Here is a 13,965-nt window from a genome sequence, read left to right as displayed (position 1 = left end):
CAGGTATTAAAAATATGGAAGAAAATAATGGAGGTAACTAACAGCCACGAGTTGGAAGTGTCCACTTCCAGGAAGTGGGGAAGGGTAGGACAGAGGACGTGTGTCCTTTGTTTGAAGCCAGGTAGAAGGAATGAGACACGCCAACGCCAAGCTGCAGGTACAGAACGTGAAGCTCTGAGAACATCTGCGAGGGCGACCTGGTCGCAGGGCTTCCCAGAGAAAGGGCCATTGGACCAAGGATCAGCAGGGGGCTTCCCGGGGAAGGGGGCCGGTGTAGAAACTGCACAGGTCCAAAGTTGGAGGAGGCATGGCAGGCCTCGCAAAGCCAGGATGGGAAACACAGGGAGTGTGCGGAGGGGCCCGGCCCCAAGCAGAGGAGGGACCGTCAGGTGCCAGGTGCCAGGGATACGGCAGAAAGGGAAGCAATGCTCGTCAAAGACAGGGGCGCTGGCTGAGCTGGAAGATACTTTCCGAAATCCCTTATAACCCCGAGGCTCTGGAGGTTTTACGGCTCTCAAACCCACACTTCTCATTACCAAGAGGGGGGAAGTGAGGTGTGTAACGTTCTGACGCACACTGGCAAGAGACAGTCTTCCACGGACCCACAGCTCCACACTCCAGGAGAGGCAGGTCAGGTCCCAGTACCTTTCCAAACTGCCGGAGAAGCTGAATAAACGCTCCTTTGCCAAAGGGGTTGGTAAGACTTGCATGGAAGGCAAGGGTCGGATAATCCTGGGAGAGGACAGCCACCCAACGTTTCTAAAGGGGGAAGAGAAGATATTTGTTTATTCATAATCCAGGAAGACTCAGAGCTTGAGTTATAGACCGTTTTTCACATAGACAGCTGTCTAAGGAAAATGTTAGCTGTAATTCTTTAAAATATATTTTTTTAAGGAACGACAGTTAATGCTTTGTCTTTTGTCTGACAAACACGGAACAATTACAAAACCGCCTTCATTGTGACCGAACGCCGCTAAGGTAACAGATGCGGAAAAGGCCTGTGGCTGTGGCACCTTCTCCTCCCGAAGGGGCCACATCGCCCATTCCGTGGGTACTGCAGCCGCCCCTTCGCCAACCATCAGAGGGTAAAACGTGACTCCGCCCGCGGTCGGTGAAGCACATTTTAGTTTTGTTTTCAGTGAGAATGCTCCCACAACTACTAGGTCAAAAAGTCCAGCACTTTAATGTCTCAAATCCCAAAAACCAGGAACGGCCTTACTGACAGAGAACTTGGCCTCCAAGGAGCCAAGTGGCCTGGCAGTCTGTTCTGGGTAAGCAGCATACTTACTGTCGCCCAGGTTGGAACAAGGTCACATTTGTTAAGAACAAAGATAAGGTGTTTCCAGGGTTTTTCCTTCTTCAAGTAAGTCTCGATGTGAGGGGAACGGGTACCCATCGGATCTCTAGCATCAAGAACTTGAACTACAACATCTGAGGAATCTATCACCTGTGATTCAAAGAGGTGAAAATGAGTTGCTAATTTAGTACAGATGAAAAGTGGGAGATGGAGGACACTTAAAGGAACCGGAGAAAATAAAACAGTGAGAACTTCAAAACACGGGTAGGTTGTGGCCAATCTCAGTGCCCAGTGATCGGAATTCAAAACTTTTTCCAAATGTTGAGTAGAAGAAACTTGTCAAATTTCAAATAGGAAAACTAACTTAGATATAACCTACCCTACTTTGTGACTACTATTCATTATTGAATAAAATCATTTACTTCTTAGACTTCTAGAAGTTTCTACTGTCACAGGGTTTATGTATTTCACAAAAAAATTAAAACATTTAGTTTGCCTTCAGGGTACTATTTTCCTGTTAGGTTACTGTTGGATTATGGGACTGCGCTTGAAAGCCTTTAGTCACCAAGAATTATCTCTAGTACGTGGACAAAACTCAGCCAAGTTGAAGAGCTGGACTGAGGACCAGGACTCAGGACACGCGAAGGCTCCTCCACGAACTAGCTGGGTGAGCTGGGTAAGGTATTCAACCTTTCTAGATGTGTGTTCTCATCTATAAATGACAGGGCTGGACTAAATAACTTAAAAACCCCCATGCAGCTCTAACCATGTATGATAAATCTAAAGTCTATGTAATGTAGCTTTTACTATTAAGAACAACAACAAAAAAAGGCAGTTACCCAGAACAATGGTAGTATGTGCTTAGCCACACCCGTCCTGGTTTTGGAGGGGAATGCGGACAGTGGAGTTTGTGTTTTATATGAGAGAGTTTCCATATATCAAGATCAGTTTTCTCATACAAGATCATGAAAGCCAAAGGAAGCAATCAACAAGAAGGAACTGAAAGTCTTACCTTGTAGAGCTCACCCCATATTCTTTTGGACTGTCCCTTTTTATAAATCTCTTCTTGGGCTTCATTTCTAAATAAGAAAACACTCAAAGTGAGCAACTGGACCCTATAAAGAGGATGTTTAGGGAGAAGTCAACCACGTGCCACAGGAAAGGGCATCAAAACTACTTGGAGATGGGGCAAAAGCAAATTCTGTTGAAAAAGTGACTATACCCAAAATGTCCATCAATGGATGGATGGATTAAAAATGTGTTGTCCATATAATGGAGTATCATTCAGCAACGAAAAAAGAATAAAGTACTGACACAGGCTACACCACGGATGACCCTAGCGACATTCTGGTCATAAGCCAGACAGACAGAAACTGTAGGACTGCGCCTAATATCAAGTACCTCTAGTCAGAGTAGTCAAACTGCTAAGAGACAGAACACAGAATGGTGGCCACCAAGCGCTGGGAAGTTATTGTCTACAGTAAAGACTTTCAGTTTGGGATGACATGAAAGAGTTCTGGAAGCAGACATGGAGCCGTGAAGGCTGCAAAACCACATGGATGTGCTTAATGCCACTGAATTGCAGGCTTCAAAATGATACATTTTATGTACAGTTTACCACAGTAAAAAATTTAATGTAAAAAAAAAGTGACTCAAGAGGGGCGCCTGGGTGGCTCAGTCATTAATAAGCATCTACCTTCGGCTCAGGTCAGGATCCCAGGGTCCTGGGATCGAGCCCCGCATCGGGCTCCCTGCTCCACGGGAAGCCTGCTTCTCTCTCTCCCACTCCCCCTGCTTGTGTTCCCTCTCTCGCTGTGTCTCTCTCTGTGAAATAAATAAAATCTTTAAAAACTAATTTAAAAAGTGATTCAAGAAACACCAGGTATTGGCAAGGATGTGGAGAAAGGAGAACCCTCGTGCACTGCTGGTGGGAATGCAAACTGGTGTAGCCACTCTGCAAAACAGAATGGAGAGTCCTCAAAAAGTTAAAAATAGAACTACCATGTGATCCAGTAATTGCACTCCTGGGTATCACCCAAAGAATACAAAAACACTAATTTTTAAAAGATATATGCAACCCTACGTTTATAGCAGCATGATTTACAGCAGCCAAATCATGCAGGCAGCCCAAGGGGCCAACAACTGGTGAATGGATAAAGAAGTTGCGGTACACACACACAATGGAACATTACTCAGCCATCAAAAAGAGTGAAATCTCGCCATTTGCAACAACATGGATGGAGCTAGAGAGTATAATGCTACGCAAAATAAGTCAGTCAGAGAAAGACAAATACCACAGGACTTCACTCATATGTGGAATTTAAGAAACAAAACAAATGAGCAAAGGGCGGGGGGGGAAGAAAAATAAACCAAGAAACAGATTCTTAACTCTAGAGAACAAACTGATGGTCAGCAGAGGGGAGGCAGGTGCGGGGATGGGTGAAAGACGTGACAGGCATTAAAGAGTGCACTTATCATGATGAATAAATGATAAAAAACTTTAAAAAATTTTAAACCATAGATCATACATAAAAAATATGAAAACATTTAGAAATTTCAAAAATAAAAATATTTTATTATTTTTTAAAGGCATATTTTCTTTTCTTTTAAGATTTTATTTTTAATTAATCTCTACACCCAATGTGGGGCTCAAACTCCCAACCCTCGAAATCAAGGGTCACATGCTCTAACGACTGAGCCAGCCAGGTGCCCCCCAAAATAAAAATATTTTATTTTATTTTTTTTTTTAAAGATTTTATTTATTTATTTGAGAGAGAGAGAATGAGAGATAGAGAGCACGAGAGGGGAGAGGGTCAGAGGGAGAAGCAGACTCTCTGCTGAGCAGGGAGCCCGATGCGGGGCTCGATCCCGGGACTCCAGGATCATGACCCGAGCCGAAGGCAGTCGCTTAACCAACTGAGCCACCCAGGCGCCCCAAAATAAAAATATTTTAAAAAGTGACTGCAGGTAGGGGCCCCTGGATGGCGCAGTCGGTTAAGCATCCGACTCTTGGTTTTGGCTCAGGTCATGATCTCAGGGTTGTGAGATCGAGTCCCCATGTCCAGGATGGGAGTCTGCTTGAGTTTCTCTCTCCCCTGTCCCTCCCCCTCCCCACCACACACTCGCTCTCTCTCAAATTAAATCCTAAAAACAAAAGTGACTGTAGCTATGTGACATGTCACGGAAGATTATGAAAAGGAATCGGCAGGACCCGAGTCAATCTATACTTCCATAGGAAGAGAAATTTTTCTAATAAGGCTGAGAATCTGTTTCTCCACTAGCCTCACAGACATTTACCCAGTGTCTCGGAAACAAAAATGGTTGTCTTCTCCCCCATTATCTACTGCACCTTTTGGAGGAGGAAAAATTCCTATCAGCAGAAGCACACAAAGTCCAAATGTTTCTATGAAGAAAAGAGCTGCCTCTCTTGCCTGGCCTAAAATGGCCTGGCATCATCGGCAGGAGACGCACAGCTAGACGTGGGCCGTCCACAGCACCGGGGTGGCCCTGCTGCAGTTGAGCGACAGCACCTCAGTGCTGACGCACCTGGCACACTCACAAGGGTGAATAGGGAACACTGGTCAACGCTTTTGGAGGGTGCCAGGCAGCTGCCTGCCAAAAACACGCACGTTCTCAGACATAGTCATTTCCCCAATAAGAATGTATCTTAGGGAAAGAATTAAGAAGATTCCATCACACTGATGTTTTACCCTAGCCTTACTTACCACAGGGTCAAACTACAAACAGCATAAATGTTCCACAGTGGGACTGTCGATTAAGTACTGACATAGAAATATACTGTTAATAATTTAGAAAAATATTTTTTCTAAATATTTATCTAAAATAAAAGGCAAGCTAGGGTGCCTGGGTGGCTCAGTTGGTTAAGTGTCTGCCTTTGGCTCAGGTCATGATTCCAGGGTCCTGGGATCAAGTCCTGCATCGGGCTCCCTGCTTGGCGGGGAGTCCGCTTCTCCCTCTGCCTGTCCCCCCTGCTCATGATCTCTCTCTCTCTCACACTTCCACTTTCTCTCTCAAATAAATAAAATCTTTAAAAATATATTTTTAAAAAATAAAATAAAGGGCAAATTAAAATACAGTCTTAAGGTATTATATTTATAAGTGAACATGGAGTGTAAAAAAGATCTAGAATAATCTAGATTCTTGACCTTCCTTAGGGTATGAACTCCTATGAGAACACAAAGCTATCGATCCTTCTCCTCCCCTCCCCAAAACAAGTACAAGACCAACAAACCACCACCACCTTTATGCTTGTACGTACATCTTCCACGTTATCCTCCGAGGGTCACAAGAAACTCAAAGGCCATCCGTGAATCTCCAGTGTTCCAGAGTCTCTGTTTAAGGAAGCCCTGACCTTCACAATTTTAACAAGTAACATGGTCGGTGGGATTATGAGTAGTTCTTAGTTTCTTTGTGTTGCATTTCTAATTTAACTATATATTCAAAACTGTCTTTCCTAGACTTTACTGCTATTATAACGAAGTAAAAAAAGTTATTTATTTTTATTTGGGGAGTGAAAAAAGAAACCCAGAGGAAACAAGCCACCTCAAATTATTTTCATTCTGGCCCTAGCTTCACAAATTTTTCTAGTCAAAGGGAAGAAGAGCACTATCAATCTGGGAGTTAAAGCACTGGGGACGCCTGGGTGGCTCAGTCAAGCGTCTGCCTTCGGCTCAGGTCATGATCCCAGGGTCCTGGGATCGAGCCCCGTGTCAGGCTCCCTGTTGAGCTGGGGGGCCTGCTTCTCCCTCTCCCCCTGCCCCTCCCCCTGCTTATATGCTGTCAAATAAATATCTTTAAAAAAAAAAAAAAAGGAGTTAAAGCACTGAGCTTCATGTGGGTAAAATAAAGGTAAAGACAATGTTTTGTTGTAGAAGAGCAAATGAGAGTGGTATGAACGTTCAAATTGTACCTGACACCAGTGTCTTCAGTGACCAGGTCACGATCCTTGCCCTGGTCGTAGCTCTCACTGGACATTTCTGCATTTTCTAGAAGAGACTGCATATCACTAACAAATAAGTTTGGTCGCTTCCTCTGTGACTTCGGGCCAAATGTAGTTTCAAAGCTTTCAGTATCAAGAATGTGCACCTTTGAGTTCTAAAGAGAAAAGAGAATTATTCATAAAGCTAAGGAAGGCGCGGAGCAAAAGTGAAAGTTAAAAACCGACCTGGGAAAGGTTTTCTTCCTTTATTTTTCCAAAGCTCAACCCGTACCCAAAACTACAACATGGATGCAGCTTGGTTTCAAATCAGCCTGAAATCACAAAAGCACTTGTTCCCCAATTCTGAAATTCTGTAAGCCTCCTTGGAGAAATACAAAGTAATGCAAATAGTCAAAGCAAGTACGAATAGTTGTGTAAGACTTGCCAAAAACTCTGCTTTATTTCATTTATCATAAATCTCAGTCAAATGTAATTAAGGCTACAATGATGAACATTAACTTAACTTTTCTTTTTTTTTTTTTGAGCTTTCAGACAAGTGCATAAAATTCGCCAAATTCACAGATTTTGTCAAGGACAATCATACTCAAATTTGTGGTTTTTTTTAAACCAACTGTAAATGCCAACTTTTTCTTGGAAGTTAATTTCTTTCATGGCTAAAAGGAATTGCTTGTTTTGTAAGATGCATTTTAGTTTCAGATAACATTTTCCCTAATTTAGGTAACGTTTTTATTAAATGCACATGGAAAGTCTTCAGATGAAAAACAGCTAGCAAAAGTCCAAAATAATAGTTTAGATGTGATAAAAAGGAACCTGATACTAACTAGAACTTGCTGTGCCTGTAAAGGAGTTACGGGCATAGGAATTTTTGAAGCAGGATAAAAGTCAAAGTTTGAGTTAGAATCTATCATGTAACAGATGTTAACAGCCGGCAGAGAATGCCCTCAAAAAAAAAAAAAAAAAAAATTTGCCCTCTGCCCTGCAGTACAAAGCTCCTCTATAAGCACCAGCTACTAAATGCGGATGATGGAGCCACGCCTGTGGCTTCTGACCTTGATTCCCCCCCCACCCCAATTCCCAAAGATCCTTAAGCTATGGTCACCTTTTCAGATTCTCTAACCCATCTCCTCTTAGTTCAGTTTTACCCACTCTCTACCCTCCCACAAGGGAACATCCCCAAACAGAAGGGTCAGGTTTTACATGGGAACTAAGTACTCATGTCACTGGGAAAACTGTGTTTAAAGTTATCCTTGGAAATCTCATAAATCACCTATAAAGCACAGTACACAAGGAGGTGTGCATGGAAAGCTAAACATTAACAAGTACCACACAGTTATAGGCAGTAGGCAATAAAGGACACAAATCAAATGTTACAGTATTTTTGCTCTATTGCTACAGAATTAGTCATTATAATGTGCACAGAGCTAAAAGTTAAAGCATATCTGATTTGACTCCACTGTGCAGCCATCTCAGATTTAAGTTTCATAACCAGTAGTAGATACCGCACTAAAATAAATAGGTAAGGTTTCAAGGCCAAAGCACAAAACTCCTCCCTTACTCTGAGTACCTATCTGCATCAAAATCCCAGCTGATTTGCTGCAGCTGTGGACCCTTCGGCCTACAGATTAGCGATTGAAGTCTGAATTTTAGAAGCACTGAACAACTGGAATGGGCAACAAAGCAATAAATCCATAATAAAAACCTCTCTGTTCTTCTCATAAACAAGATTCAATAGTTTGTTAAAAGATGGCTTTAGGGAGAACAGACAAAAGAGAACAAGGGAAATGAGCAACTTGTCTGTGGTTCATGAATTACACTCATGTGTTTTCCTGAAAGAAAATAGTCATTCCACTAATAGGCGCCATTCTTCTAGTCCGTCATAAAACAAAGCATAATTGACAAAACCTGAGGCAATAAGCAGGCCTTGGTTTTTATTTTGTTCTGCGAGTAAACAATTTTCTTTGAACTGTTTAATCCATGTATGCATGTCAATGTTTCCTTCCCCTCCTTACATTGGAACCAAGGCTTATGTACTGGCTACATTTCTGGGAATTATTATTCAATGCAAGTAAAAACGTGCAAACATTAGGCCATTTTTTTGGTTATGTGTGAAACTCATTCCACTTCAAGCTCGATTCCATCCTTACTGTCCTCCAACTCCAGCGATTAAGAACCAATCTGACCAGCACCCTTTCCTTTGCTGGAAAGAATTCCAAGGGTCTCACAGAAGCTGAAAGTACACAGCACCAAAGGGCTCCCCCCTATCAACCCAATCCCAATTCCACATTTCCCTAAAGTTTGATGGAGTCACCACTTAAACTAGTTTGCCTAACAAAAAAAGTACAACTAGTACTAGTAATAGCCATGCTCTATCTAGCTGTAAGGCGGTGTGCTATGTGTTCACTATATGCCAAATGCCTCATCTTCATCTGATCACTGAAGGAGGTAGGTTTCCTTGACTTTACAGCCAGGGAAAGCTCATGGAGAAACCTAAGGCTCTACACGTAAGGGGAGAGCAAAGACTAAGTCAGGCCTGACTCCCAAGCCTGTGCTCTGATCCACTAGGGACTGCACCTTCCTGACACGGTGTGCTTCATACCAAGGTGAGACCCCTAACAGAGGAGAAAGCTCATCAGTACTGCACGATGAGAAGAGCCACTCTTCTCTACGGAAGAACAAAAGACAAAGCGGGTCGAGAGGGCTCAGCATGAACTGTGCCTAAGAAATTCCATTGCCAGGGATATCCTCCAACTTACATGAGGCTGGATCCGATCATGGAGAAGAGACATGGGTAACTTGCTTTGCTTCATGACAACTTTGTACGGATCCTTCATAACTGTGCCCATTTCCTCTTGAAATTTTTGTAACGATGACTGTTTAATCACACGTGTGTTTCCTGTTTTGAAGAAGAATGTTGCCATTTAATAAAGAACTCCTTTTTGCTTCTGCATCCTTCTTCCCAATGACATAGGGAAAAGCAAGACTTTGAATTACCCTGGCTTCACCCAAACACCTGATACATCCATCCCATGGATCCATTTTCAAACTTAAAAGGGGGGGGGGGGGGACAAGAACAAAAAAACTGCCTCTCCTGCACTCACAGACTATGGACTAATCCGCCCACCCCGACACACAAAGGGTTTCAAGAGTTTTCCAAGCCCAATTTCCTGACTGGATGAAACTGAAAAATCAACATCACTGAATGGAACTGAGATTTGACAAACATCCGACACTTCCTGCTAGATCTGGCAAAGAAATTTGGAGCCAATCAGAGCTGATCTATCAGTCTACACAGAGAATCCTGAAGGACAGAACCTGGGTCAGAGTTACCACTTTTTATGGTTATGAGCGTTTGAAAGGACTATTAAATTAGCCCATAAATCCATGCAAGGGAACCAAATAAAGCTATAGAACACTACCTGGAGAACACCTGGGAAGCGAGGGGGCCTGAAACACATATTCAACAGAACAGCTCACTGGAGCACAAATGCAGAACCCAAGACGGTGAGGGCTACGAATCTGGTGCCGATGACACTGGGCTCACTGCGGGCTGTGTACGACTCTCAGCGCCGCACACCTGCTCACCCACGGATCTCCCACAGCAGTCCTACGAGATACGGACTGCTTTTAGCCTCATTTCAGAGACCGGAAACCAGTGAACAGAGAGACGAAATAACTTGCCCACGGTCACAGAAATGGCAGAACCAGAATGCACACACAGGTGGTCTGGACCAGTATAGAGCCACGACGCTAAACACCCCTCTAAAAGGTTTTTCTTTGACACTTTCCCCAAGTTGCAGCTTCCCAGAGGGTATGCTGTCAAAAGACAGGCTGAAAGGTAGCTGCCACCTTCCACCAACACAGAGGTCAAGCACCGGGCAAACAATGGGGTCTGACCATCTGACTGGCCCACACACCTAGCAGGGACTAAGGGAAAGCCCACACTGAAATGAAGGTGCAGTTTCCAAGAAGGAACGCCCGATCCCCTTCTATTCATTCTTGGGAAAGACCAACAAGAGATCCTTCCACTGGCACTCAGTGCAAATCGCCATTAAGAAACGTTTCAAAGGAACGGCCAACGATTGCACTTATACTTCGTGTTAAAGGTACCAACATATCTGCAAGGCCTCTCTCAAACAGCCATCTCTCCAGGCCACCAGAACTGAAGAGATGAGAGTTCTCAGGTCTGTGAAGGTCAGTCAGGATGGCTTTATCTGTTTAGGAGGGTTCACTTACAATTAACGACGATGAGCTCTTTACAAAAAGTACTTATTTTTTATTATTATTATTTTTAAAGATTTTATTTATTTGACAGACACAGCAAGAGAGGGAACACAAGCAGAGGGAGAGGGAGAGGGAGAAGCAGGCTTCCCGCGGAGCAGGGAGCCCGATGCGGGGCTCGATCCCAGGACCCCGTGATCATGACCTGAGCCGAAGGCAGACGCTTAACGACTGAGCCACCCAGGTGCCCCTACAAAAAGAATTTATTTATGGAATCCACCACCACTACTACTTTTCTCAGCACTTTTCCCACTATGGGTACTTCTCAGCCATTTCTCATATAATCTTTGACAGTTCGGCTCACCCCCAAACTTCTGCCCTTTAGACACCTTTTAAGCCTACCCTTTTCCATACAGCACCCGTCGGGTAGAGCAAAAGTGACAGAGGCGGATACTCACCAAACCACTTAATATTTGGTTCCACTCTTGCCACCGTGCCAGAAGCCACCGTGGACTGATACTGCAGAGGCTTAATCACTTTACCACGACTGTTCCTAAATTGAGGAAGTAACAGATTCTGGTTGATGACAGAAGAAAGGCAAGAGCAAAGCCTGGTTTCCAGAACACCCTTTCCATCAAAAGGAGCTTTTTTCTTTTTTTGGTTTTAAATGATCATGAAATACAGATTTCAGTAAACAAAAAGTACTTCTACATTTGAAACAGATTGTCCAAAAGTCATTTAACCTCTTGCAACACAGCACGTAATGATTTCTGCTGGATGAATAACAAATAATGCTGATGTTAAAAAATCTGTTTACTGTTTGCTTTAAAAAAAAAAACCCACATACATGAGTTTTTTTGGTAATTATTTGAAGACTGGTTTAAATGAATTTTAAGTAGAGGGTGATTTATGCTGGAATTCAAAATTCTAAAACAAACAGCAGAGTAGGTGACTAAGGCAGATTAAGTTCATTGACGTTTGTGTTTTAGACACATCTTTCAGAACGGATGAAGAATCTAATTACCAAACAAATTAAGACCAGCTAGCAAAATGCCACGCTCAGCAAGTCCCCGTGGCAGAGGCTGCCTCAGCAGAACTCACAGTTGTGATGAGTTTCCAAGTGCCACAATGTTGTGATCTAAAGTCTCGAATTAAAAAACAAGTTTCCCGGCTGCTTTCATAACTACAGGCCTATATGTTTTGTTAAAGAAAACCAGAGTTCTCTTGAGGGATATTTAACTTGAGATTTAATGTGCTATCCGCGAAGGCCGAGGCTGGGAGGAATAAAACCTCCACTGGCTATACAGATTTGTGACACAAACACTATTTCACCACCTGCTACCCATGTCTTGAACCGAAAATTTGCCATTTGTCTTAACAGCACCCGTATCAGATGATATTTGAAAATATGGTACTCCTATTTAGGGGATGTGGGGGTGGGAACATTAGAGGTGATTAGGTCTCAGCTAGGAGTCCAGGGCACGAAGGAAAGGAAAGGATGACAACGTGGAATGCTCACCTGCGCTCCTTTTGCCGGTACATATTCAGGCGCCGGATTGTGGCCCGGTCCCTCATGTTTTGGCCTCCTGCTCCCTGCACTCGATCTAGGAAAGACAGAAGTAGACTGCGAACTATTTGATAACCAAGTTTAAGTATGGCCATTGCCTCAAACACACCAACTAGGTCAAAGTAGGCAAGCTGTCGCCTTGCTGCAAAACATCTACTCTCTCCCTCTACCACCCCAACAGAATTATCATCATGGAAGCTACCAGTGTACCTGGTATGACAAAGCTGACCTAATCTCTGATTCTCAATATGACTGTGTTTGATAAGAGTTAATAATTTTGGGCATTAATTGTGGCCCTGTGCAATCCACATTACAGGCATCACCTCATGTAATCCATAGAATAATCCTACAAAGAGAGATACGTCAGCCTCATTCCTTAGGCTAAGAAACTGAGGCACAGGTGGCCAGACACCTTGCCCAAGATCACACAGCTACTAAATGGCAGAGCCAGAATTTGAACAAAAGCATTAGATCACCACCTGTGCTCTTACCCGTGGGTCTCAATTGAGCAAATACCGAGTGCCTGCTACATGCAAGGCACCACGGAGACTACGATTTTGATACTTAAGTGTTCCTTCTGTACCAGTTTCTTAATTTCCTAATGTTTTTGTTGAATCAACAGCAAAGTAGGTAGCGATTCTTGCCTTACATCTCAGAGAGAAAGAGAAGGACAAATAAGCATGCTAAGACTAGCCTAGCTTTGCCTTTTGGGGATATCTTCCGGTCACCTGTCTACTCCTGAAGTGATGCAGTAGAAAACAGGCTGAAATCCCAGCCCTGGTGGCTCTACCGCTCACCAACTGTACCAGCTTTGATGAGCCACTTCCCCATTTTGGCTCCACCTCTTCACCTATCACATCATAACCTCTAAGGGCCTTTTTGGGTCTAACAGTCTAAGATTCCAGTCTACGCAAATTGAATAATTTATCAGCAATCCAGGGAGAACATTCGATGTGATCAGTTCAAGTCCTCAAAAACTTTAAACCATATTTAAAAACAAAGTGTTATTAACTAAACCCAATAGAAGGGACTCCCCCAAAGATGATCTTGTTCATCCTGCAGGTAGAAACTCAGCAAAACTCATAAACATCTCTAAAAACATCCTTACTGAAATGATCATTAGTTATCTAACTGTAGGGTTTTCTGTGCCCTTTACCAGGTGGGATGACTCGAGAGCCAAGTATACAAACCCTTTCTCATTTAAACGATCAAAGCAAGAGTGGCAGGCAAGTGTGGTCAAGTGTGAAACGTCAGCTGGGTCGGCCCTAACACCACCTGTAATCCGACTTTATCTAATTTACTTCTAACAATTCCCTGAGCTGGAAAGCTGGAATCATACAAGACTGAAATACGTTGGGGGAGGGGCTGACATACACAGGAACGCGAGAGGAGGTCAAGATCACTGCCCTTTCCAACGCAGGGCTTCCCAGTCTCCGCATCTCACAACTGGAGATGCCCCAAGGCTGCCAGACCTGAGTGTTCACTTTCCTCGACGTTAGACCGGGGGCCTGGCACCTGGCCCTGAGGCGTGCAAGATGTCAGCCCTCCTCAGTGCCTCCGAATGAAAAAACCACCTTCTCCCTTCTCGTCCCCAATGGCCACTCGGCGAGAGGCCACTCCAAGCAACGCCGCCCGGTGTCCCTCCTCCCCCCGACCACCTCGGAGCCCTCCCCATCAAGCTTCCTTCAAGCTCCACCCTCCGCGAGCCCCGCCGCCTGTACCAGGGTTTGTGCTGGCCTTGGAGGGGTTGATGGTGCTCCGTCCTTTGTACTTGGGCTTCACCATCTTGCCGACGGGACGGGAACCGGAGCGCTAGATCCGGCCTCGGACGGGTACACGAGCTCGTAACTTCCCAAGCCCTGCCGAAGGGACCCTCGGGAACCACACTCAACCACGTGTGCGCCGGCGACGTCACTTCCGCTC

General features: G+C 44.1%; 1 protein-coding gene across 2 annotated transcripts in view; it reads right to left on the bottom strand.

Moving 5' to 3' along the window:
• The window catches only part of GNL2 (G protein nucleolar 2), a 24,240-nt gene extending 10,275 nt beyond the window's left edge, over positions 1-13,965 (bottom strand). For both annotated transcript variants that reach the window (XM_025856559.2, XM_073902890.1), the window contains exons 1-8: positions 13,764-13,965; positions 11,995-12,079; positions 10,934-11,028; positions 9,011-9,150; positions 6,228-6,412; positions 2,310-2,376; positions 1,289-1,447; positions 646-759 (exon numbers count right to left, since the gene is read on the bottom strand). In XM_025856559.2, the coding sequence (XP_025712344.1) occupies positions 646-759; positions 1,289-1,447; positions 2,310-2,376; positions 6,228-6,412; positions 9,011-9,150; positions 10,934-11,028; positions 11,995-12,079; positions 13,764-13,827 (909 nt within the window). In that variant the 5' untranslated portion in view covers positions 13,828-13,965. The remainder of the gene's footprint in view (positions 1-645; positions 760-1,288; positions 1,448-2,309; positions 2,377-6,227; positions 6,413-9,010; positions 9,151-10,933; positions 11,029-11,994; positions 12,080-13,763) is intronic.

The sequence above is a fragment of the Callorhinus ursinus genome, unplaced genomic scaffold (genome assembly GCF_003265705.2).
Source record: "Callorhinus ursinus isolate GAN/ISIS: 27379988/994484 unplaced genomic scaffold, GSC_fseal_2.0 scaffold18, whole genome shotgun sequence".
NCBI classification, from domain to species: domain Eukaryota; kingdom Metazoa; phylum Chordata; class Mammalia; order Carnivora; family Otariidae; genus Callorhinus; species Callorhinus ursinus.
The sequence above is the reverse complement of the archived record's forward strand: the minus strand, read 5'-3'. Positions and strand labels throughout refer to the sequence as shown.